This window comes from Triplophysa rosa, linkage group LG25, assembly GCF_024868665.1.
Source record: "Triplophysa rosa linkage group LG25, Trosa_1v2, whole genome shotgun sequence".
NCBI classification, from domain to species: Eukaryota; Metazoa; Chordata; class Actinopteri; order Cypriniformes; family Nemacheilidae; genus Triplophysa; species Triplophysa rosa.
This window is the reverse complement of record NC_079914.1, coordinates 3231854-3257634: the sequence shown is the minus strand read 5'-3', so window position 1 is coordinate 3257634 and position 25781 is coordinate 3231854. Positions and strand designations below refer to the sequence as shown.

The following is a 25781-nucleotide window of genomic DNA, read 5'->3' as shown; positions in this document are numbered from 1 at the left end:
ACATCGGCACTTCACCATTTTTGTCGAGGGGGGGGGTTGATGGTTTCTGAGTCTGATTGTGACAGCCCACAACCATTTTTGTCGACGGGGGGGTTTGGGGGGTTTGATTGTTTCTGAGTCTGATTGTGACAGCTAGTGTTGTTTTTGGCGGCCTGTTTTCATTTTAGTTTTAGTCTAGTCTTTGTGTCAAGCTGTCATTTTAGTTTGTATTAGTTTTAGTCATGTTCATACTCTTTTTAGTCTAGTCTAGTTTTAGTCGACGAAAACTGATGACATTTACTCTAGTTAGAGTCAATGAAAATTGTATTTTAGTCTCTTTTTAGTAATGCAATTCTATTTAACCCAGTCAATATAGTATAAGTACCTAGTAGTATAGACGAAACCAAAATTTTCTTTTAGCCAAACCCATTTCAAACAAGGTTATCTTATTATATTATTGTTACCTTATAGACTCAAGAATACATCCATTCCAGACACGGAAGATGCTCTGATTTGAATTTACAGCCATCGGTAGGGGTGGGAATCTCTAGGCACGTCACGATGCGATGCGATTCGATTACGATTCAGAGAGCTGCGACGCGATGATAAAAGGATTCTCGATGCATCTTTTTCCTATACAGATTTTATTTTTCTTGCTGTGTGACTATTAAAATAAAAGTATTTGTAATTACCTAGACTGATTTTACTTACAATATCCTTTATTAATAAAACAAATGGAAGTGATTTCTTCCAAGTCAAGTCAACTGGAAGGTTACATTTGCCAGCATTGCAAAGAACCAACAGGAAAAGAGTGACTGCCCTCAGTGCCGTGTAGTAGCATACAGAATGCAGTAAGTTAGTGCAGACTTTTTTTTTGCACGTAGCACTGGAGCTAGAGAGGTTTAAAGTTTGGTAGCACAGGCCAAACAGTAGGAGCACAAGTATAAATTGTCGGTTGTCATCATTAAAAAAAAAAGTGCAGTTCATCATGAAAAGGCAGGTAACTGACAAAAGACATTCATGTTACATACAGATGGATAAATTAGGGCCATATAATTTTTACACTACCTAAATTTGTTTTAATTTTCTAATTTGTGTGTTTTTCCTTTTTTACTATACAATAGTGGTATATTTGTCCACATAAATTACTGTAGTATTAAACTGCAGTAAAATTCTTAGATACTATCATGTTTTTGAACTTTACTATAGTATACAGTGTTTATCAATTCACTACAAGGGCACTACAATTTTCAATAGCAAATACTATAGTTCACTAAAGTATTTTTTGTCTGAGTGTTCAACTTAACGGGACTTTTATTTTGATGGGTCTTTGGGAAGACGCTTGAATTTTTGTGTTTGCCGTTAGCTTCACTCAAACAGTAAACGCTTGTAAAATAAACTCTCAGAGCAACTGTGGAGATGAAGTTCATGTCTTCATATCCTACGGTGGACCACTAGTGCACATGACAACGAAATTTAAAAAGCAAATATAAGTTCACAAAACAACGGAATAAAGCCACAACACAACGGAATCGAGTCACAACACAACGGAATCGAGTCACAACACAACGGAATCGAGTCGCAACACAACGGAATCGAGTCGCAACACAACGGAAATGCTCCCGACCACTAGGGGGCACTTTCGGCATGATAAAGCTAGGTCATGCCGGGTAGGAGGTGCGCGTTTTGCTGGGGGTTGTTTTAGTGGTTTTGGTAGCCTGTTTTGCTTGTGTAAAGCATTTAAAAGGAAAGTGTGCTCTACTGTGGAAAAACTGAATGTCAATGGCAAACAATCTCATATGAACAAATTTGAGACTGTTACACAGCGCTTTTGAATGCTTGATTTTGATTGGCTAGTCATGACATTCCAATGTATGTTATGGCCCTTTCACCAGACTTGGCAGTTGGACAGAGTTGCTGTGCTGCTGCTGTCTCTCATAGTGAAAATGTCTCTGGGCGGACGTTCAAGGTCACTAACCAGCCTGAAGTTGATGTATATTTTAAATATGCAGGCAATTTTTGCGGTAATGACTAATACTAATGATGCTCATTTTAGGCACAGTTTACTATGACATTTTGCACGTATCGTGTATTTTAACTTGCAAATCAACCCACTCTGTATTCTTTATTTAAATCTCTGTATTTGTCTTCTTTTTGTTAGGTCATATAACTTCGACTATTCCATTATTAAAACTATGTTCTCCGTGTTTTGAGCTCACTAAAATGTTGATACGTTAAAGCCAGCGTGGATGCCGTTCACAAAAAGAGCGCTTGCGAAGAGCCGTGCCAGTGGAAGGATTTGGGCACCGCTTGCGCACCACCTCCGTGCCGCCAACGAAACCCTCGCGTTTTGCAGCTTACCGCATGTCTCCCACTGAAAATGAGCTAGACATTCACGACTGCCGCTCAAAACTAATAACAGAGGATAATCCCGGTGCTTCGAATAACCTTTACACAAACTCATATATACTGTAAATACACCATAAGATTATATTTGCATTGCATTGTCGCCTATTTGCATTGACATTCTGCCTTAACAACCAGCGAGTTTACCTCCGCTGCTTCTAACATATAGCTAGCCTACATAATTTGGATTGAAAGAATGAATTCCAAAACCTCCACTGACATACCCGGGTATCGTAGACTCGTAGAGTTTTTTGATGTGTTTAAATGATTTTAAATGCTAGAAACTGTATTGTGAGCTATACATTGGTCGTATTTACAATAGGCTAAGCGTTTAAATGAAATTATTTCTTTAACTTGAAATTAAAGAATTAAATGAAAATATGTTTTTCATGTTTGCTTCTTTTGTGTGTATATGAATTGAAATAATCAAAAAAAAAAAAATAAAAAAATTAAGCTGAAAACAAGTTTAAGTTTGAATCATTCTATTAATATGGTGATTTAGGGCTGCAGCTATCGATTCTTTTACTAATCGAGTATTCTACGATTTTCCATCGATTAATCGGGTATTCGGATAATAAGTACTTTTTCTTTATTAAAAAGCAATACTAATATACAAGAGAAAATAAGACAGGTCTCTTAAAATGAGTAAAACAACTAATTTGTTTCCTTTTTAGAACAATTAGTTTTTATTGCTGAAATAGCATACATTAATATCTGTGAAAACTAAACCCATTTAGTACATTCCATTGCCATATTAAATTCAAAATGCAATATAATACAAATATATAAATAAGAAACATGAATAAAAATGGAAATAATAATTTCAAACAATAGCCTATGACTTTTATTTTGGCAGGTTGTCAGAAGACGCTTATTTTTTAGTATGTCTGTTTCTTCACTCAAACAATAACATGTTTGTGAAATAAACTCTCAGCGCAACTCTGGAGGTGAAGTTCATGTCCTCATTCAGCGCAGACGCAGACAAATTCATGAGCATCACGCGTGTAGCAGTTAAACTGTGCAGTTCATTCACTCAGCACGCAGACAGACAGATGAAATGTGTAAATAACAGGATTCGGTGTCCACTAGTCCGCATCTAGTTTGATGGACTCAATGCAGCCGGAAAACAAGTTTCACTCGTAAAATAGACTAAAACTAAGTAAAATATCAGTTCACCATTTCAATAAGCTATTAGGGCTGTGACGGTGGCATTTTTTTACCACCGCGGTGGTAATAGACAAATCGACCGCGGTGGTGCGGTGGTTGAGAAATATATATTATTTATATAAATAATATTTATATTATTATATTTGCGTGTAGCAACCACATGACGAGTGGAAGAGAAATATAGACCTTATTTAAATACTTGAAATTGTTAAATAATTGAAATATGATATCTGAAATAAATGAGGATGAAACATCCGTCAATGTTTAACGCGCAAATCCATCAGTGAAACGGCACACTACAGCATATAAAACATTTAAATAAACATCAGTAAATAATGAAAACTTAATTGATATAAGAAAGCTAAATACTAAATAAAAAAGCTCTTGTTGCAGTAACTTCAGTCAGTGGCGTATTAACCCTTACAGTCCTTAACAATTCCATTTGAAACAAACTGTTTAAACCTACATTGGCTTTCCTATTCAGATTGCCACAAAAACGTTACTTTTTCCGACTCGTTGATATGAAACTTACTTGTTGACATTGTCCAGATTAAAATGTGTACAGCTGCACTAAATGCGCGTTCAGAAGATGTGCACAGGAGCGCAAATGAAGAGATGTCTCTCCGCAACCGCGGCAAAACCTGCGCGCGCTCCGACACTAAGCAAGAGGGTCATAGCCAGTTTTGATTTTACGTATCTGTTCATTTCACAACAAGATCCATTGCAAAACCCGCAGAATAACCTGAGTTTTGCCGTGCAGGCCTGCGCTCGAACGCACCAACGGAAACGTATGCCAATAATTTCTGTTAATTTAAAATCTTTTAAATAAAACCATCCACAACTGAAAGGCTACAAATAGCAATCGTTATCGCAACTCTCATATTTATTACACCTATATTTGTCAGAGTGACGTGCACTACCGCCGGTGGCAGTTCACCACCGTCATGGCACTTTACCATCGCTGTGGTGCGGTTGTTACGGCAACCGTCACAGCACTATAAGCTATCAGTTATTTATCAGTATGAGAAATACTTGTGAGCGTGTGAACAGACTAAAATGCGTGTGTCTCACGGTGATGCATGAGACTTGAGAGCCCTGTAACATGAATAGAGTTTAGCAGACTGTGCGTCAGTAATAACGGTCCGTGGGGAAACGCAGTGCTCCGTGTGTACTGTAGTTAAATGGATTAAACGAGGCTTCGAGGCAACAAAAATTGCCTCGATGATTTTTTGTATTCGAATAACTCGAGGAATCGTTTCAGCCCTAATGTGCATTAAAAACAAAGTTTTTTCCTTGATTACACCATCTTTAGCTAAATATTGTCAAATGGAATACGGAAATAAATGGCTGTGTCCACATTTATTTATAATTGTATAAATTTACCATTTATAAATTTATATTTACCATGCCATTTATATTTGCCTTAATTTATATTTACCATGGCCACCTGCGACTGACATTATGAATGCACTTGAAAAGATGAGGAACAAGACAGGAAAATTTTGAGAAAATCTGACAAAAATACAAATGAATAAGCTATTATTGGGTTATTATTATATAGATGTTTTTAAATGACAAACACGGCTGTTTTCAAGCAAAATACACGTTTTATTATTTACAAATGCAGAAAAACATACAGCAGCAGGTGCAATTACAACGAAACGTTTTCCTTCATGAAGAAGGATAGCCATCTTAAGCTAAATATTGTCAATCGAAAATAAAAGCTATTGTTTACGCTGTGTGTGTGTGTGTGTGTAAGGGTACAGAAGAACATACAGTCTTGTTTTAAACATGGCTAAGCAATCAAATTTCGATCCAGCGATCAAAACACGTTGTAATTTTTATTATTATTTTGATTAAAGTACTTTTCAACTTTAAGTCTGCATTAGATCCAGACAATGCCATCATAGTCTCCTATCTCAGTTTCAGTGTGCAAGCTCTGGACTTAGTCTGCATTCGTTTTTTTACTGTTACGAATAATTGATTACCCTATTAAATATTGTTTTCATTTCCAATTTATTTAACCTTTATTATGCATGCATAACCTCTAAAACAATTAACGGATAACCAAGTGTAAAAAACGTGAGCATTGAGCATTGCGGTTTTATGACTAACGAAACGGGAATATAATGCAAAGCTTGCTCATCTATATCAGTAAATAGATCAATAGATTTGTTGGTTTAGCAGAAAGTCCAGTCGTCATCAGTAATTTAATGTGATAATGTGTATAGTGGTCTGAAGCAGTCTGTGCTCTTTTCTGACTGTCAAAGACTAGAATCCGCTCCAGTTGAAAGAAAAAGTCTTAGAATGTTTGTCCTCGGCTTTAATAATCAGCGTGAAAATCCTCAATGCTCTCCCGGATCTTTCCCCCGCTGCTGTCTGCACTGAACCAAGCACGGAAGTGCCGAATGTGCCCCTAAAAATATAGAACAATAATAAGAACTTTGGTGCCCCCTAGTGGTCGGGAGCATTTCCGTTGTGTTGTGGCTTTATTCCGTTGTGTTGTGACTCGATTCCGTTGTGTTGTGGCTTTATTCCGTTGTGTTGTGACTCGATTCCGTTGTGTTGTGGCTTTATTCCGTTGTGTTGTAGCTTGATTCCGTTGTGTTGTGAACTTATATAGGTTGCTGTGACATATCATTGTGTTAGATGTTGACGTGTCCATCTCGCTAAAGCCTTCACGTTGCGTGCATCCGTATTTCCGGCCCGAGCGTCCAAGATGGCACACTACATTAGCGGCCCACCGGAAGATGCTCCAGATGGAACATTCTGGACTTTGACAGAATGTCCTACTGGTCAGTCCGCCCCTTGTGCAGGGCACAATGAAATCTCAAGACTATCAAGGCATTCTGGAGTGAAACATAGTTTCAGAAAGCTCTGTCTCAGTCTCAGGTCGTGGGTCCTCCAACAGGATAATGACCCAAAACACAGCTAAAATCACCCAAGAATGGATAAGAACAAAACATTGGACTATTCTGAAGTGGCCTTCTATGAGTCCTGATCTGAATCCTATCGAACATCTATGGAAAGAGCTGAAACTGGCAGTCTGGAGAAGCACTATAATAGTGCTGTGAAATCGATTAAGCACGAATAATCGATTCCAAAATAAATGTTTTTGGTTTTATATAATAGATGTGTGTGTGGCGTGCAATTTATATGTATATAAACACAAGCACTTATTTTGGAATCAATTAATCACGATTAATCGATTTGACAACACTAATATATAATAATAATTCATAAATAATAATAATAATTAATTACAAACCAACATTTGGTGCAAATCCAGCTTGCTTCTAGACTAAACAGATTTTAGTTTAATTATAAATGTTATAAAACTCATAAATCAAGGTTTTAAACGGTATTTATTTTTGATAGAAGATTTGAAAATAATTATATTATATGAGATTTGCATTAAAATGACTTTTCTTTAATTTGGCCTCCTAAACTTGATTCAGGACTTTGGGGCTCTACTTGTTAACCTACCTTTTAATTCGTGTGAAAGAAGACGAACCTTCATTTTGTTACTGAAAATCCAACATTATTACAATACTTTTAGGTGGTTACTGTTTTTAGTTGGTTAGTAAATTGTCCTGAAGTGTTCTTATCTCTGTCTGAACAAATATGCATTAATATAGCGACTACAGACATCCATCTCTGATTCTACACAACATTATAATATGCTGAAGATCTCTCTTTCTTTCTGTGTATCTGGGCTGTAAATCAGCACTATTTAAAAAAAGATTGTATTCATCCTGGTTTTTTTCCACAAAATAAAACTTGCAATTCTCATGTCTGCCTTGAGTGGCCGCTGTTTAGTTGTGGTAAGGCACTGGCTTCTTTCACACTGATATGAAAATATAAATTGTTAAAATGACTGGTATCTAAAACCAAACAAATAACAATGTTGGATATCTTAAAAACATTGCATTCTGCCTTCTACAAAACAGTCATGGAATTGGAACTATTGTTCCTCTTCATACTCTTTAGTAGTTGATACCCATGTTGTCCGGCTGTAGTGTCACAAATAATCCTTTCAACACAAAGCAGAACAGGGGGCCGTACATGTTTCATGCAAATAATGTGTCTATGTGGGTTCGAGGAGTGCACGCATGTTTCCCGTGTTAGTTTGAACACAATGCATCTCTCTCTGTGTAATTCATAGGTCCTTCATGCGCAGAAGGCCGGCTACAAGGCAGCGATTGTCCACAATGTGGATTCTGATGACTTAATCAGCATGGGATCCAATGATCGTACGTTTCTGCACACGAATGCATTAAACATGCAGTGAAGACACCAGCTCATGTGTTCTGCTGTCAGACAGTGGCCGGATTCATAACCTCAGCGGCTCAGCCCCAATGCGCAGAATATAGCTATTTATGAATTCTGAATGAGCCGTCATGTTGTTCAACTTAAATTGTTGAGTTGCCATGATGAACAAAAGTGATGGTCATGCGGAACCAACCATAGACAGAGTCTCCAAAAACACTGAAGGGATAATTCACGCAAAATTCAATTCTGTCATCATTTATTTACCTTCATGCCATTATAAACCTGTATATGACTTCCATCTACTGTGGAACTTTTGCACCAGATTGTATTATTTAATAATATTTAATAGTTTTGATGACATTACCATTATTCTAAAATGTGGCAAATATACTCTATATATTGTACGTAAATAATTTTTCTAAACGGTTCAGTTTGATGAGGTTTATATACAGTATGTCTCTGTTTATTTTATTGCAGTTGATATTCTGAAGCAGATAGACATTCCTTCAGTTTTTATTGGTGAAGAAGCGGCCAACTCCCTCAAAAAGGATTACATTTATGAGAAAGGGTAAGAGCTTCAGTTACAGTATTGAGACTTACTAGAGATGAGTAACACTTAAATTACTAGGATAAAAATGTATGAATATGACCAGACCAACACAAATTTTTTTTACTTATTTTATTATAATTATTATATAAAAAAAGCTTTTACCCCAACATCTAGAAAAAATAAAAACATGAACACGGGCTTGACTCAGATCCACCCATCAGGACACCTGCACTGTCTGCAAAGCCACTGATTTATGTGACGTTTGTGTTGTTTGTTTTCAGTGGTCATGTTGTTCTCATGCCAGACTTCAGTTTGCCTCTGGAATATTACCTGATCCCATTCCTCATCATTGTGGGCATCTGCCTTATCCTCATTGTAGTCTTCATGGTGAGTAAACATAGCGCTTTGTCAAAAAACAAAAATCTTTTATATCTATCTTCATGTTTACTTTCATCTATTCTCAGATCACAAAGTTTGTACAGGACAGACACCGAGCCAGGAGAAGCCGCTTGCGCAAAGACCAGCTGAAGAAACTCCCGATTCACAAGTACAAGAAAGGTAAGATGCATCTTAAATTGCTTTTTTAAATCAATGCTGAGAAGATTCACAGTTATAACACAATAAAAATGTACATATTTGAAGTGTTACTTTTAACAGTGCTGACTTCTTAAGTGATAGTGTTGTTTTGTGTATTTGTTTATAATTCATTCTAGTATCAAATCATTGGCTTCAAATCATTGGACTGCCTATCACTTCTGTGATAGGCAGTGTACTTTGGCTATAAACTTTATACTTTGTTGAATTACCGTTTTATCATTCAAATAAGACTTATGAAGTCTTGTTTGTCAGTATCTATTATACGACTGGTAAGGACGGATCACAGTGGTCGGCAGTTTATTTGCATGTTACAATATTTTCTCAAATAGTTGCATTACTTTTTTATAATTAGCTGCATTTTATCTGTTTGACAGCTGTATGGTAAAACTTTTTTGACATGTTGCATCCTTCCTCTCATCCATTCCGTAAGAGCTAAACCAACTTAAGTATACAGGATTTCCTCAAGACTAGTTGTTAGGTAACCCAAAGTGTGTATTTTGGAAACACACAAAAATGTGTTAGCTAAAAGCATTTGTCAGATGCGTAAATGTAAGCCTGCACTGAACGGACAGCCTGGCATTGTGGACACGTGTGGACTTGAGGGTGAAATGTGGAAATCTCCTCCCACACCGGAGCTTTTCAGTTTTCCACCTCCTCATGGTGAATCATCAAACCATTTTACAACCAAATCAACAAACAATGACCATTGACCATTCACTGTGTCTGCATACATCAGCGTCTGTTGACACGCTGTATCTGCTGTAAGACCTGTTATATGTAGACGTCTAGTGAAAAGTTGTCTACATCTGTTTACAAGATGGCTGCCTCGGTGTGGAGCTCTCCAGTTGTTTTAGTGTTTTTGTTAGTTTGTCCTGTTTTATGTTTTTCCCATACAATCAGTTTCACAAGAGATGAACTGCAGAACATTCGGCAGTGCACACCATCTGATCTGATCTTTTTGATTATTCGGACGTTTTACTTAACATCGTAGTCGGAGACGCAGCGGCGCTGCTAAAGCGTGGGAAGCGAGCCGGTGCGCTAATCAGGCTCAGAAAGCGCAGCTTTAAAACTGCGCTGCCTAGCATACATCTGGCGAATCTGCGCTCTCTGCCAAACAAAACGGACGAACTTCTACTCTACCGTACAAATAAGGATTTTTCAAACTCTGCGGTTTTGTGTTTCGTGGAAACGTGGCTGAATGACTTCATCCCGGACAGTGTGCTACATCTGCCCGGGTTACCAGCTGTTCAAAGCGGACCGCGACACAGAATCAACGGGGGAAATTGCGCGGTGGTGGGGTATGTTTCTACGTCAATGAAAAGTGGTGTACAGATACAACAGTTATGAAGAAGATGTGCTGTCTCGACCTAGAAGCACTCTTCATTAACTGTAAGCCCTTTTACTCGCCGCGAGAGTTTTCCTCATTCATTCTCGTGTGTGTTTACATTCCACCGCAAGCGCACGTGAGCGTGGCGTTACAACAGCTTGCTGATCACATCATGGACACTGAGCAACAACACCCGGACTCTGTTATTATTATTCTTTCTGACTTTAATCAGGCAAAACTTACACTCGAGCTGCCAAAATACAGACAACACATCACATGCCCTATCAGAGACAAAAATATGTTGGACCATTGCTACACCACAATAAAGAATGCATATCGCTCTGTCCCTAGAGCAGCTTTAGGACTGTCTGATCACTGCCTGGTTCACCTTATCCCAGCCTACAGGCAGAAACTAAAATCTGCCAAGCCTATGGTAAGGACTGTTAAAAGATGGACACACGAAACGGAGCGGGCCTTACAAGCACTGATTGGAGTGTTTTTGAAGCTGCTACCACCGATCTGGACGAGCTCACAGAGACTGTAACATCATACATCAGTTTCTGTGAGGATTTGTGCATTCCTATAGGACTTACTTAAAATACAACAATGATAAACCATGGTTCTCAGCAAAACTCAGACAGATTTGCCTAGCCAAGGAGGATGCCTACAGAAAAGGGGACAAAGTCTTGTACAGGCAGGCTAGGAACTCCAGGCTAGGAGTTTTTCAAACCGGTTTTCAGCCAACGACCCTGCATCTTTGTGGAAAGGCCTGAAAGACATAACTAACTACAAGCCACCATCCCCCAATTTTGCAGGCAATCAACACCTGGTCAATGATCTGAATGACTTTTACTGCAGATTTGAAAATGCTAACTTTACACCTCACACCAACTCTGACATTCTCTCTACACAACACCTATCACCTTCAGTCACCCCACCTCCTGCACTTCAGATCAGTGAAGAGGATGTGTGCCGAGTCTTTAGGAAACAAAAGACAAGAAAAGCACCAGGCCCAGATGGTATCCCACCAGCCTGTCTTAAAAGCTGTGCTATTCAACTGGCCTTCATCTTCTCACAGATCTTCAACAGATCACTGGAGCTGTGCACAGTTCCTTCCTGTTTCAAGAACTCCACCATAATCCCCATCCCAAAGAAACCCAAAATCACAGGACTGAATGACTACAGACCCGTCGCTCTCACATCTGTGGTCATGAAGTCATTCGAGAGACTGGTACTGGCCTATCTGAAGGACATCACAGAACCCTTACTGGAACCCCTGCAGTTTGCCTATACAGAGCAAACAGGTCTGTTGAGGATGCAGTTAACATGGGGCTGCATTTTGTCCTGAAACATCTGGATAGACCAGGGACCTATGTGACTCAGAAAATCACCCTGGACCTCTCACATCCAAGCCATCATCTCTTCACAATGCTGCCGTCTGGTCGGCGCTACAGAGCACTGAGCACCAAAACAACCAGACACAAAAACAGGTTTTTCCCTCAGGCCATCTACCTCTTGAACAGTTAAATGTTTTTTTACCCACCGTGCAATTAATAACTCAATAATAATTAAGTGCAATATTAATTATATCCTCCAAATAATACACATCTATTTTTATACAACTTTTTCTGTAAATTATATTTCATTCTGCTGTATATAGCACATACCTTGTACTACAATAGTCTATTCTTATTTTTTACTTGTACATATTTATGTTTATTGTATTGTATTTCTTAATTTTTATACCCATAGGCCCTTATTTAAATCATTGTGTACTGTATTCTATTGTGTTATGGTCTCTGTGTACTGTTGTTGCTGTTTCTGTGTTCTGGATGCTCCTGTCACCAAAACAAATTCCTTGTATGTGCAAACATACATGGCAATAAAGCTCTTTCTGATTCTGATGATTGACAGGAGGGGATTAAAAATTAGAGGGCTTGAACACATTGCATTGTGGGATATAGTATTCCGTGCTGTGGCATATTTAGCAGTGCTTGCAGAAATGCTCATGCTGTTCACAGTATACTGGAGGAATAGAAAGAACATAAGCAGTCGTGTTTCACACACGTATAAAAGAGCAAGCCTCACACACAGGATCAGCACATTTCCTCTCTCACTTCCCGCTCATGGCATCTCCTGATGCTGAGTCGTTGTTTTCTTCTATCCGCCCGCTGTGCTGATTCATGCGTTCTGCTGCAGTCTGTCTCACTAACCGAGTGAACAGCGACCTGCTGGATCTTCCTGTGTTATGACACTGCAGCTGCTGTTACTGCAGCCACCGGAAACACCGTCAATGACTCTTTACACTGCTGCAGACCGGTTCAGGAAATGCAGATGACGTGTTTTAACATGGTCTCATGCTTCAAGCTGTTATCTGTAGCTGTGTCTTGAGATTTCTCATCCATTTGCAGTCCCAGATGGCAATTTAGCTGATGATTTTATATAATTTATGTATTTGATAGAATGATTTGTTTTCAATCCATTTCAATTTGTTTTTCAATCCATTATTTGTTTTCGCATTCTTCTTTACATATAAGAAAACATTGCAAAACAAGTAATGCAGTGCTTTGACTAATGCCTTTTTGGGTGATTCTCACGAAATCTTTGTTTCAAGATGTCGAACATGATTTTCTTAAAAACAATTGTATCAATAAATTTCCTTTATATTCATTTAAAACAAGGTGTCACATATTTAAAGGCATTAATTTCAAAACTTTTAATTACAGTTTAACACAATTTTGAAATTTTTTTACCAAAAGGATTAAAAAATTCTCATTACTGTAACCATTTAAAACTGTCAATCCCATAGCATGTTTTGCTTTAAAAAAATGTGATGCCATGATGCCTACGCACGTTTTTATTAATCATACATAATGAGGCATTAATAAAGTATATTTTAATTAGGGCTGTCAACGTTAACGCGTTAACGCATGCGATTAATTTTTTCAAATTAACGCGTGAGAAAATATTTATCGCAATTAACGCAGGATCCGTTTCTTTTGACATCCTTTGTCTAGCGTTACATTATGTAATCACGCTCTTATTCGTGTACAGGCTTTTAAACCACTTAAGCGCGATTTGAAACAGTTGCTTTGACGCGTTCAATGAAGATAGACAGCTTCTAAACTGTGGGAAGCGGCAAAACGCAACGCGAGGTCCAGTCTGGTGTAAACAGTCATGGGCTGAAGGCTGCGTCGGTGAATCTCTGTCAGACAGCGCATCCGTGTTAAGTTCTCTTTCGTGCTTGAATGGATAAAACCACACAAGATTATGTCAGAAAGCCCGTTTTGTCTAGCATTTTCTTAAGCAAGACTTCAAAGTGTAAAATAAAATCTTAATGAATGCAAAGAGTTGTGAAAATGGGAGTGCGGTGACGGTCAGATCTGCGTACTGAGACAGCTCTTAAAGGGGCCGCGTTCTTAAACGTGCTGCTGTGACTCCTGTCACTAATGTTAATCAAAGAACAAAATAAAAGAAGAAATCAATGTGATTTTGTAGCTTTAATGAGAATTCTTCTGCATTTAATTGATAATTTAGCATTAAAGACTGTAAAGTGTCCTTCAATTTCTGTATATTTCCTACATGAGCTCTCAATTATACTGTTGAATGGCTACAATTCATGTTAAAATAATCAATTTAATAGAGACATCAGTTACAATACTAATATCAAAATGTTAGCTTTCATAAAATGATGCTGTTAAAGAAATATGTTGTTTCTACATCAATTTGAAGATTAAATGTGAAATTATTCAAATGTAAAAGTATATTTTAAAATATAATTGTTATGTGCGATTAATCGTGATTAATCCGATTAATTTTTTTAATCGATTGAAAGCACTAATTTTTTTTTTTTTTTTTTATTTAAATTAATTGCGAAAAACTACCTGCATCGGTAATGAGAATGGAAAAGTTGTGTACACAGCGTGACAAAAGAATTATGCTTTAACTAGAAAAATATAAAGTAATCTGTTAATCTGGTAGCCATTTGAAAGGTACTGGCAGATGTGTTTCTTCACGTAAAATAAAACTCAATGTAAATATATTTGTGTGCGTTTAAACAGTTTTTTTTAATGTTATGGAGGATGAGAATATCAGTCATGGACACTTCTTTCTTCCACTATTTCTTCATTTTTATTATACATGAATATTCTCTCAATCGTTTTTTTTTTCATTTGAGAACATCCAGTTGTTTTTTTTCAGAATGTTTTCATTTTACTGTTTAAATTACAACATATAATGCACTCAGACAAATCAGGATGTGTTACTGTAATGAGAATTTGCAGCAGAAAAAGCAATAAAATAATTCATTCCTGTGTCAAAATTATGTTTTGCCCGAGGTAGAGAACACAATTATTTTTATTATGATCATTTTTGTGTTACCGAATTGTATGTTTTATAATTCAAGTCTTTACTGCCATGATGTTTCAGTGGTTTCGTGAGAATGACCCTTTTATTGTCGAATAAAAATGCCTTAAAATCATTGCAATAACTTGTAATGTTGCTTAGTTCAAATATATGTCTATAGGGCTTTTTTTATAGTTTTGCATTGTTGCAAAGAAGCTTTACAGTAAATACATATTAATACAGACATTAAAGTATAGAAATAATAATAAAAAATTCTGGAAAATTCTAAAATATATAGAATAAACTGTATTATTGCAATTTTTTCTGCAAGATGCAAGTTGGCGGTGTTAAAATAACTGTAAACTTTGTAATAGGAGTGTTATATTCATGGTGCTATTAAGCAGGTTTGTTACAAGATGTATGACTTGTATTTAATTTTTAAAGTGTATTATGAAGTGCTTTTAAAACACAGCAGTTGGTTTAAGAACACAAAGCACTTTTAAGTTATATATTTTAATCCATTCATCCAGTTTTGAATGAATTTCACTGGCATGTAGCCTGTGGACCAAACAACCCAGAAACCCCTCACAGCAGTCTCTCAAATGCTGGCATTCAATCAGTCATGATGTTCTGTAGTCAGTTATTGCGTACCCATATACGGTCACATGCCACTGTAGTTTGAGACAGCAAGAAAACGTGTTCGCTTACTGCTTATATAAACATCAGAGCGACTCCTTCACTGGTGGAGGGAAAAGTGAAAAAAACTGAGGAATTTCAAGGGAGGGCAAGACAAATTCCTGGACTTATAAGACTGGAATGTTTTGATTGAGGACACCCAGAATCCAAAAAGACATGCTACACATTTGACAAGCATCATTACTAACGTCTATAGCTGTAGACATGTGTTTGATCTTTACCGTTTTGAAAAATTAGAATTTTTGGAAACCCCGTTTGTGAAGAACATTGTGTAGCTTCTTTCATTTTGATTATTATACACACGAGCTGTCCAATCAACAATGCGCGTCATTTTCATAATCTCGATTATGGTATTGATTAGATGATAAATTTGCTGGAATTAAATACTTTTTTGTACTTCTCACAGGTGATTCCTATGACGTTTGTGCCATTTGTTTGGACGAGTATGAAGAAGGCGACAAACTTCGGGTGCTGCCATGCTCACATGGTGAGTGTTTTGTCTAGATCTTTCACTGTTAAAATGATTTGTGACGCAATATTATATGACTGTTATAACTATAACAAAGTTGCATGAGAAGTTTTTTTTTTCTTAAATGTACACAAATTTAATTTTGATTTGAGCTTTGTCTATATTTACCTGTGATCACCATTGACAATTACCGCCACTGACATCAAGAAAGTCCTTCAAGACAAATCCAAAGATGTAATCTGAGCAAATAGCGTATCTGCTGCTAGACAAACTATATATTTGAAATAACTAGCAGAAAAATGGATCAGCTAGATTGCTTTTATTAGGATCTCTTGAAACTAGTTTTCTTTGTATCTTTTGTTAGCCTACCACTGCAAATGTGTCGACCCATGGCTGACCAAAACCAAGAAGACCTGTCCAGTGTGTAAGCAGAAAGTAGTGCCGTCGGAGGGCGGCTCCGACTCTGAATCCGAATCCGGTGACAGCGGTGCCGAAGAGAACGAAGTGTCTGAAAACACGCCTCTGCTACGATCTCTGGCCTCGACCAGCGCCCATTCCTTTGGAACCATGTCTGGCTCGCCATCCCAGCACGAACCGGAGTCATCGGACTACGATGAGCACAGCGACACGACCGACAGCGAGGAGGAAGTCACCGTGGAAACGGTGGTGGTTCAGCTGCAGCAGGGCCATCTGGACATGGAAGCCAACGCTTGAGATGTTAGCCAAAGCTAACACAGACTTAGTGGGGATTTCAGCGCACCTGGAGCAAGTTCATGATCACTTGTACGTTAACGTAACAAATTCATTTAATGTACATAACGTGTTGTCTAGAGCTCTGCGAAACTTGAAACTATGCAGAAAAGTTTTATAATTTACGATCCCCCAATGCAACATTTTTGCCAACCTGCTCTAAAAAAGAAATTGTGCTTTGATCACGTGCTGACAAAATGCCAAACTCATATCAGACACGTGTCCAACCGCAAAAATAACTGCATGTTTTTATACGACAAAGACTTTGATGGGTCCACAAAATGTGTGGGTGCACCAATACTGACGTCGGCTTTAGTTATCAATAACAAAATTAACTGTCCTAAATATCAAGCACTCAAGTGATCTTGGAAATGTAATTAGGTAACACATTGAAATACTGTAAGTAATAGTTTATTATGTAGATATGAAAGGGTTTTTTGATAACCTAAACTGTTTCAGATGTCTGGTTGCCTTTTAAATGTTGCTTTGTTGTAAATGTGATGTTCTGCTCACCCTAGTTTTCAAGTAGTCTATTCATTTTCCGTCATAAATAAAATACTACATCTTTGCTGGTTGTGTGTTATTTGTCAAAAAAAAACATTTTTTAAATGGGTATAAGGTTAAAACTTCTTTTTGCCCCACAAGGGTCAACTTGCCAATCACTGTGTGTACAAAAAACAACATACGTTTTCATTTTCCAAACTCTTCCAAAAAGAAGAATTTTGTTTGTCATGATATAAATGTGCAACAATGAAAACGGACAGTGTTTTGATTGGAATAAATTTATTTAACCTGTAAACAAGGTGTTAAAATTCATTTATGGCATTTCTTGGTCTATGCATATGAAATCAAACATCAGACTGTATCCAAGATATATGAAAACGTACAAGAAAAGAAATTAATAAACTCAGAGGTTTGGAATCTGTACAAATATCCCACAGAACAAAGTGCCGATGAATTGTTTACTTGGAAGTTGTTTAGATTCATCCTAACAATAGCAACAGGTTCTCATTACGTTATGGCACAGAAAACACATTTTCTCTTATGATTTGAGTGTCATACACTAATGCTATCATTTGGACTTTTGACAGACATTCAGATCATTTTAACAGACAGCTGACAACTTGAAGGCGTTTCCATCGGGACATAGCATGGTATGAACAAATTCATCAATTCAAGTGTTAACAGTAAAAGCTGACAAAACGAGACAGCTCGAGTCTTATTGGCGAGCTTGCCATCAGATGCTAGCCTAGTGTTTAGAGTCTACATAAATTGGTCAGATGAAAAATTCAAACTATACTCTTTTTTTTTTTAATGGCAGTTTTGAAAATAAAAATATATATATTAGAGCAAAAGTTAAGTGCTGGAGCTACGCCGATGACGGAATGTCAATGGAGATTTAAGTGAGAGATAGATGTAGTAAAAAACTTGTGGGAGGAAATGCTACCGCTTCATATCATTGCACTTTAACTGACAGCCGAACTGAGAGCAAAACCTCCTGAAGCTGCCCAACCAGATCTTTTAGTTGTCAGTGAAATTATGAAAGATTGTTAAGATGCATCAGTTGATAAATAATGGAGGAAGGGTAGTGTTATACAGGTAGTGTTTCTGATGAGGGATGTAGGGTGGTTGTAACATCAGATGTTAAAGCAATGAACCTTAGGCAATGAGGCTGTGCGGGACAGACATACAGTCCAGTCAATGAAGTTATGTTTCATGTCTTTGTCTACTGGAAATTCTATTGGAAAGATTTTTCAATGTTTCATTACACGGACTGAACGTCGATCCTGCACAGCCTTAATTTACGTCAAAATATGTAAGGCATCTACCCCCGACTGCGGTCCACTTGGTAGTCTCGAAGATATGCGTAGGGTTGACCTTTCCCAGAGTAGGTCTAGAAAGGAGGAATGAGTTTTTAACTCAAGCCCTTGGTCAAAAATACATCTAGTGTCGTAACAGTAGTGCCAAACCGGGAACAGAAAACAGAACAAAACAGAACAGGGTAAAATGGATAGGGTTATGAACAAATAGAGAAAGGATGACTTTGGGGTAGAACAACAGGAAATGTGCAAAAGAAACCGGATGACAAAGCAAATGTTATCTATATTAGTGAGCGATGGGAAAATGAGCTGCTAGGGGTGGGAGGTGTCTTAATATCCAGCTTTCCTCAGGTATTCAGCCATGTGAAACGCTTTCTTGTTGAGCTGCCCTCCATGGGTACCTTCCTTGCCCATGACTATAACCAACGCTGGAGTACACAAGGAAAAAAACAAGAACAGAAATCAACAAACATGGGGGCAAAAAAAGAAACCACTTACCCCAACTTAAAAAAAGAAACCTGTTGTCAAGATTCATTACCCTTCCTTGCCATTAAAATGTCCGAAAACTTTAAATGTGACTGTTTCAAGGGGAAAAAAACCTTAACAGCTTATTTGGGGAACGTGGGTGGACTTGTTTTCTTTTGTTTCTTTCCCCCTAATTTCACTACTTAACCAAGAGAAGAAAAACTAAAACCCTGAATCTCTCAAGTATTTTGCCATGGAATATGCCTTCTTATTCAAGCCGCCTCCGTGGACCCCTTCTTTGCCCATTACAAGAACCAAGACTGAAAGAAAAAGATGGAGAGAAGAAGTTAAGAGAACAGGAAAACCCCAGCTTTGGGAAAAAGCCAAACCAAGATTATTTAGAGATAGGACAGAAAAAAATCCCAGCCAAGATAACATGCACACAGACAGACAGATAGCCATACTGCAAGCCTCTTGAGATCATGATTTTAATTACAATAAAACTGGTAACACTTACATTTTCTTCATTATTAATGACTTACTAATTAATAACAGTTGCTGATTTCAAACAATGTTGGGTCAAGAAGCAAGGTGTAATCTAACATGTTTCTCCACCACAATAAGAATTTAGGATACAAAATCACATCTGACACAGTGACTATCGTGACCAAAATATTGTGTGGTCTGAACCAGGAATTAAGCACATTTAAAAGATCCCAGAAAAGATATAAAGTACGTTTGCACAGTTTAGTGATTAAAATCTGTAAAACATAATTGTTGAAGGCACATGATGTTTTCATGCATATATGTACATTAGGGCTGGGCGATGTGATGATGTTATCGTATATCGCCGATGTCTCGCAAATATCCCGATGTCGATTACAACAAACAGATAGCAGACGATAATTGATAATAATGGAAAATACGCATTATAACATTATCATGCGATGTAGGCTTTAGCTCGAACGTTAATGTTCATATGCCCAGGCAGTCAGTAACAGTGACAGAATTGTGGAAACGCTGTTTTGTTCGGTCAGTTGAATGTGCTGCTGTTTTCTGCCGGTCGCTGCACAGATAGACCAAGAGAAAGACGAGCTGCGTCGGCAAAAGCAAAACCTCACGCTCGCGGGGCTGTACCGGTGTTCGAATTGTCCTACCCTGTCAGATTTTCCTACCGCAGGGCAAACTTTAATATAATCTAAACCACATCGACAAAATAAACAGGTAGGATGACTTTACAATGCAAAATACACTGTCAAGATAGATAGTCTACTATCTTAAAATAAACACATAAAATAAATTTACAGCATAAATACCCTGTCAGATCCTACCAGCATAAAAGAAACATATAGAATTAATTTACAGCGCAACACCCTATCAAATTGTACTATATGTAGAATGATTTAACAACGAAAATACACGATCATATTCCCGTAGCAGTATAAAATAAACAGGTAACGTTAGGATGATTTTATAGCGCAAAAAAATGACGTAACATTGATGTGCGTGTGCCTTGTAGGGTTATCTGACGGGTAGGATAACATTTCAGGACACCTGCAACATTTTTCTACTACATAAAAGCTATGGCTTATCTGATTACCTGATGAAAGAAGCCACTGCAACACTGGTTTGTGCAGTGTCTGTGTGCGCCTGTGTCTGTGTGCAAGCGTGCGTGTTTGTTTGGCACTTGGCGGGTCTGGAACGAATTCCCTCCCGGTCCGTATGCGCAGATTGATCGTCTGCGCAACGTTGCATAAAGTCAAACACACCCGATATTATCGGACATCGCGATGATTTTACAGTCGATAATTTTTTTAAGCACATCGCCTAGCCCTATTGTACATTTATTCTAATAATACACTTGTGATATCATGACTATTGATATCGTATTTAAACACATAAAAACTGTCATTCAGGCTTCTAAGTGGGAGGTTCTGCGCCAAAATAACTTACACCCCAGACCACACTTCAAGTTGATACTACTAAGTGTAACCATTTAGTCAATCTATGACCCAAACCAGTATCTGGTTAATTAAAACACTCAAATCCCTATATGTTAAACAGAAGACTCAGTATATTCAGATTTTTGAGTCGATCTGAAATCTCAATCAAATGCTTCATCACATTCAAGCATGAAAAGTGGGGTTAGTACCTCTACTCAATACATGCCACAGAACACATGAAAGAGAGATTCTTCAGAAATGCTACAAGGAAACTTGTTTAGATTTCAGGAAACAGGAAACCCTCACACTTTAAACAGCGACAGACCCAAGATTTATGTGACAGATTGGCAGAAACATGCATGCAAACGAGGTGAAATCTACAGGTCCCAGAGAGGACTTCCTTAAGCATCAGAGCTGAAATCATGGCTTAAAAAGTGTGTGTTTAAAGAATGGCCATTTAATGAATAAAATACGGTTTAAAATGGCAACTAATATTTGTATAGTATTAAAAATTATTTTTAAGATCTTTTTTTCAGGGTTTGTTGCATTGTGACATTTTTATACAGGAAACTGTACCAACATGATGCATACTACAGAAATGTATTAACAATGTAAATACCACACACACAAAAAAAACACATATACACGTGTAACTTACTTGACTAATAAAAAAGTAATTACAAGAAAATAGGAGAAATTAACAACTACCTTTGGCTGCTTTTCCGACAGCAACGTTGTATGTGGCTTCTCCTCCTTGGCTCTTTGTTCTTATGTCCATTGTCCAGTCATTGTCGATTAGAAGACTGTCTCGAATAACTGAACATTTCTTTGAACCTAAGGTCATGCCGTTGGTGAAGAAACTTTCTCTGTCTTTTCCTACTAGGATGTCGATTTCTGTGGGCTGATATGAAAGAAATAGCGAACATCAAGAGTTGAACTGTTTTAAGGGTCACGCGGATTAAAACGTGTATATGACTCTTTTCAGTGGAACCCAAAAGAAGATATTTCGAGAAATGTATCAGTGGTTTTGTGTAGGGATGGTTAGGGTTTTGGCCTGATAACGATAACCGATAATTCTTGAACATTGGAAGCCGATAACCGATATATTGGCCGATATAAAGTCCCTAAATATTAATATAACATTTTCTGAGACTGAAGATTCTTTTGTCCCCTGAAAATCATGTACCAAGCCTACTTTACACTAATTCAAGATTCTTGAACTTTGATTTAAATTATTTTATATAAATTATTCTTTTAAATGATAGCTGTTCTTCCAGAGTAACCCAGAAAGGTGTTGTTAATAGCCACAAGTCTAACAGGTGTCATGACAGAAAGCATTCAGACAGCAGTCGGCTTCAAACAATATGCTTTTGTTCCTAATAAATATCTATCTGCATACTACATGAACAATGTTTTGCTAATAGCAGTAAGTGAATGATCATGACAGAAAGACAGTACTGTACTGGATTTTAACTGTAGCTGAAGTGGTTTAACCAGAGGAAAGGATTCATAATTTATCGGCTATAATATATCAGCCTAAATTTTATTATCGGCCGATACCGATAGCATTAAAAATGACCATTCGTCGGCGGTAAACCGATAATTTATCGTGCATCTCTAGTATAGTGTCCATACAATGGAAGTCTTTGGGGTCAATGTTGTTTGGTTACATCGATATATCTTCTTTTAAGTTCTGCCTGCCTTTTAAGTTCAGTCATACTGGTTTGAAATGACATGAGGGTGAGTAAATAATGACAGAATGTTCATTTTTAGGTGAACTGTCCCTTTAAGGTAATTGAATAGATGGCTGTAAAGTTAACTACTTATTAGGTTAACGTCTCCTTGTCATTATATATACGCTAACATACATATAATGAGTTTATATACACAAAAAGCTTGACCTTCAAACAGTAACAACAGTAAAAAAAACTTGTTAGCCTTGATTTAAGCTTACCATTAAGCTAAGGGGGAAATAAAGGACAGTGTCATATATAAGCCTGTTATCAGAGGAATTAACACCCATTTACTGAACGCCATCTTGGACAACGGGAAGAGGGCATACACCGAACACCTCGTATTCCTAAACGCGTTTACGCACATTTCGCAGCTTAATGACGCGTGTGTACCGGTATGTTGGTGCATTTGCGTAGCCGTCTGACGATTTTCGAATCTGACCGGTCGATTGAATTGGCCTGTTTGCACCAACAGCATCTCTCTCATTATTTATGACTGAAAGCACGATTTTTATGTAACTTTAAGGAGTCCCCAGTCCCAAATTGAACTTTGACTCGAACAACTTTTGACGCATTTGCAACGCACTTTTAACAAAGCAATGTATTTGTGCGTGTGTGAAATGTGTTAGCTTCGCGCCAAATAAAACAGCCATCGGGTTCTTAAAACTAATAATACGACGTGACAAAAAGTGTTCTGTTAGCACTGCTCGCCATTTTGTCCATTCAGGCCCTATTTCTAATAAACTGACAGGCTAATCGAAACATAGCATGCGTTTAAAATCATTGCAAGTTCACCACACAGACAGCTGATGATAAGAAACATGTTTACGCGTGCAAAACATTTTCGGAACGTTCAAATGGGTGACATTTTGGGCCTCCCAAATAAACGGAATATCTTGTTTTAGCGTTTTGAAACGTTTTAAAATCTGCTTAATTTCTAGGTGCATTCCGAGACAGTGCCCATGAATACCAAAATGCTGTCTTGCTAGGCAGGTCACTCTCTTGACACACAACCATTACTGAAGACAGAACAAAGAATGTTCATAATAGCGTTTATTTACCGTGATGTTTACGAACGTTCCCCCCTCCTGCGCTGCCCATACGTATTTAGCATCTGAGTTGTACCCAACAATGGCGGAGTCCTGGCAGCTGCCATCCGACATCAGGTTATCCACGTAGCTCTGCCACGACATATTTGCCCCCCGATTTCCAACGCACACTGAATTTCTTGTACAATGTCGGTTTGCGGTAACCGTATATTTTAAAGTACCGCACGCCCCCTTCACTAATGTGAGTTTGAGCTGCAGAGAGTCCCGGCAGTACAGGGTGTAGTCCCTCAGATATCCCTCCGCAAAGGCGTGCCTCGGATGAAGTCCTAGGATGTAATCATAGGCGCGGATGAATACATAGACTGTAAAGTTATAGCTGTTATAACACAATAAAGTTAGCTGTTGCTTGGAAGATTTACTACTGTAAACAAGTACAGTACAACATACTTTTCTTTTTAACATGTCTTTCTCTGCAAATCTTCAAATCTTAAAACAGATTAGTCTCTTTTACTAACGCTCATTTATCTATATGATTTGTTTTAAATAGGACGCAAATATACATACTGGACGCATAAATTAATATTGGAATAGATGAAATTGTCTAATTGTTTTATTTTCGAAACGATTTTGTTACATTATTGACATCATATCATTTCTGTGTAAATGTAAGCCTTGAAAAAGCATTCATTTAAACATTAGTTTAATATAATTATTTAAGTTGTAATGTCATTTAAATTATTTAATAGTTTCAATAACATAAAAAATATTAATTAATTAACAATATTAAAATATTGATACGATTGTTTTAAATTGTAGCCTGTTTGATAATACTGAAGTGTTGCGGTCGTAGCACGTGTCATAGCCTCTTAGGACCTCTTGTGGGCAAATCTTGTAATGACAACTCTTAGGTTTCTACAGTTGGGCCAAGGTTAATTAACCTTATTTACGAAAAACATTTTTTATTTTTAATCACTTGACATTGATTTCTGTTTTTAAGTTTTAATGTCAATGTACAAAACATGTTTTCCAGGAGTTTATTGAGACATATATGCTTTTCAAAGCAATAGAACAAACACCCTCTAAAACCATTTCAACATGAATCCAAGGCTTAATCTTTTAATAATGCATGAGAAAATTTTTGCAAAACGTTTGACAACTACCTTGCAGGGGCCATTTGGAAAAACGACAGCAAAAATACCACATCATTCAGAAAATTCCCAGAGGCTCTGCACGTATGCTAATATTTTCAAAGCCTCCAAAATATTAAAAGTATGTGTTATTCTCATTTGACCTCGTATATACACTTAAATTAACTAAATTATGTATAATATGAGGAACACATTGAAATATTGTTATCGTGTGGGACAAATTAGAGGGAGCATAGGTAATGCATCAGCTGTCAATGTCAAGAACTTAAAGAATGAATTAGCTCCCTGACGTTCATGTGGATAAATAAATAAAAAGCAAATAAATTGCTTAAATGTTTTCAAGCATCCTTTTAAGGACAATCTTCTCATTGGTCAGCTCAGACACTAGATATCGCGACTCTCCTTGAACTATTAGTTTGTATTTAGTATGAATGACAATGATCTCTTCATTCAAGTTAAACCTCATATTTGAGGTTTTGAAAATATGGCAAAGAAATTCATTGCACTAAAACTTAGCAAACATGTTTCATTTGCACTTTTTAACCACTGAATGTTGGCCTTGCCAAATTTCTTTACACTAACATCCAGCATACTATACACATAGTATATTTCCTTCATGTAAAGGGTTGGTCAAGCCAAAAACAAAAAATCTATTATATTTACTACACAGAGCAGAAAAAAATGGTCAGTGCAACTCATTTTCTGAAACATAAATGGTGATTGAAGCTGTATGTCTCTTACATTTCCTTTTGTGTTTCACAGATGAATAAGGAAAAATCATATAGGTTTGAAAAAAAAAAACGTTGGTGACATGATGACAGAATTCAAGTTTGCCCAGTTCAGCCACTCCGAGCCAGATAAATCCCGACAGTTCTCACATCAGTCCGTAAGTCGAGCAATTTCCTAGTTTAGATGTTAAATTTAGAAAAATTCCCTCCCAACTTTTTGTATCCTGGAAAGGTTCGGTATGAACCGACCTTAAGCCACAGTGTGTGTCCATTACAGTGTCCAGCACATGAAAACAAAGAATTCCTGTATATGGGGACATGATAAATAGCACCTGTCT

At 37.3% G+C, this 25781-nt stretch overlaps 2 protein-coding genes across 3 annotated transcripts in view; one reads left to right on the top strand and one right to left on the bottom strand.

The window, feature by feature from the left end:
- The window catches only part of rnf13 (ring finger protein 13), a 31032-nt gene extending 13907 nt beyond the window's left edge, over positions 1-17125 (top strand). Inside the window, exons 5-10 of the mRNA XM_057326505.1 lie at positions 7718-7805; positions 8302-8392; positions 8656-8761; positions 8839-8932; positions 15745-15825; positions 16172-17125. Coding sequence (XP_057182488.1) covers positions 7718-7805; positions 8302-8392; positions 8656-8761; positions 8839-8932; positions 15745-15825; positions 16172-16521 — 810 coding nt within the window. The 3' untranslated portion in view covers positions 16522-17125. The remainder of the gene's footprint in view (positions 1-7717; positions 7806-8301; positions 8393-8655; positions 8762-8838; positions 8933-15744; positions 15826-16171) is intronic.
- Positions 17126-17323: 198 nt separating this feature from the next.
- Positions 17324-23873, bottom strand: pfn2b (profilin 2b). 2 transcript variants are annotated; one of them, XM_057326507.1, is made up of 3 exons: positions 23580-23873; positions 21494-21686; positions 17324-19162 (listed from the first exon to the last, which is right to left on the bottom strand). In XM_057326507.1, exons 1-3 carry the CDS (start codon positions 23709-23711, stop codon positions 19065-19067), a joined length of 423 nt encoding a protein of 140 aa, XP_057182490.1. In that variant the 5' UTR covers positions 23712-23873; the 3' UTR covers positions 17324-19064. The 2 variants fall into 2 exon arrangements, with proteins under 2 accessions (XP_057182490.1, XP_057182491.1); XM_057326508.1 differs by having other exon boundaries at positions 17324-18805.
- Between the last annotated feature and the right edge of the window lie 1908 nt (positions 23874-25781).

Coding starts and splice junctions, on each gene's coding strand:
- pfn2b (XM_057326507.1), bottom strand. CDS start 23,711: ATGTCGTGGCAGAGCTACGTGGATAACCTGATGTCGGATGGCAGCTGC. Junction 21,687..23,579: donor GAACGTTCGTAAACATCACG/GTAAATAAACGC, acceptor CTTTCATATCAG/CCCACAGAAATCGACATCCT. Junction 19,163..21,493: donor TGTCGGAAAAGCAGCCAAAG/GTAGTTGTTAAT, acceptor TTTTTCTTTCAG/TCTTGGTTCTTGTAATGGGC.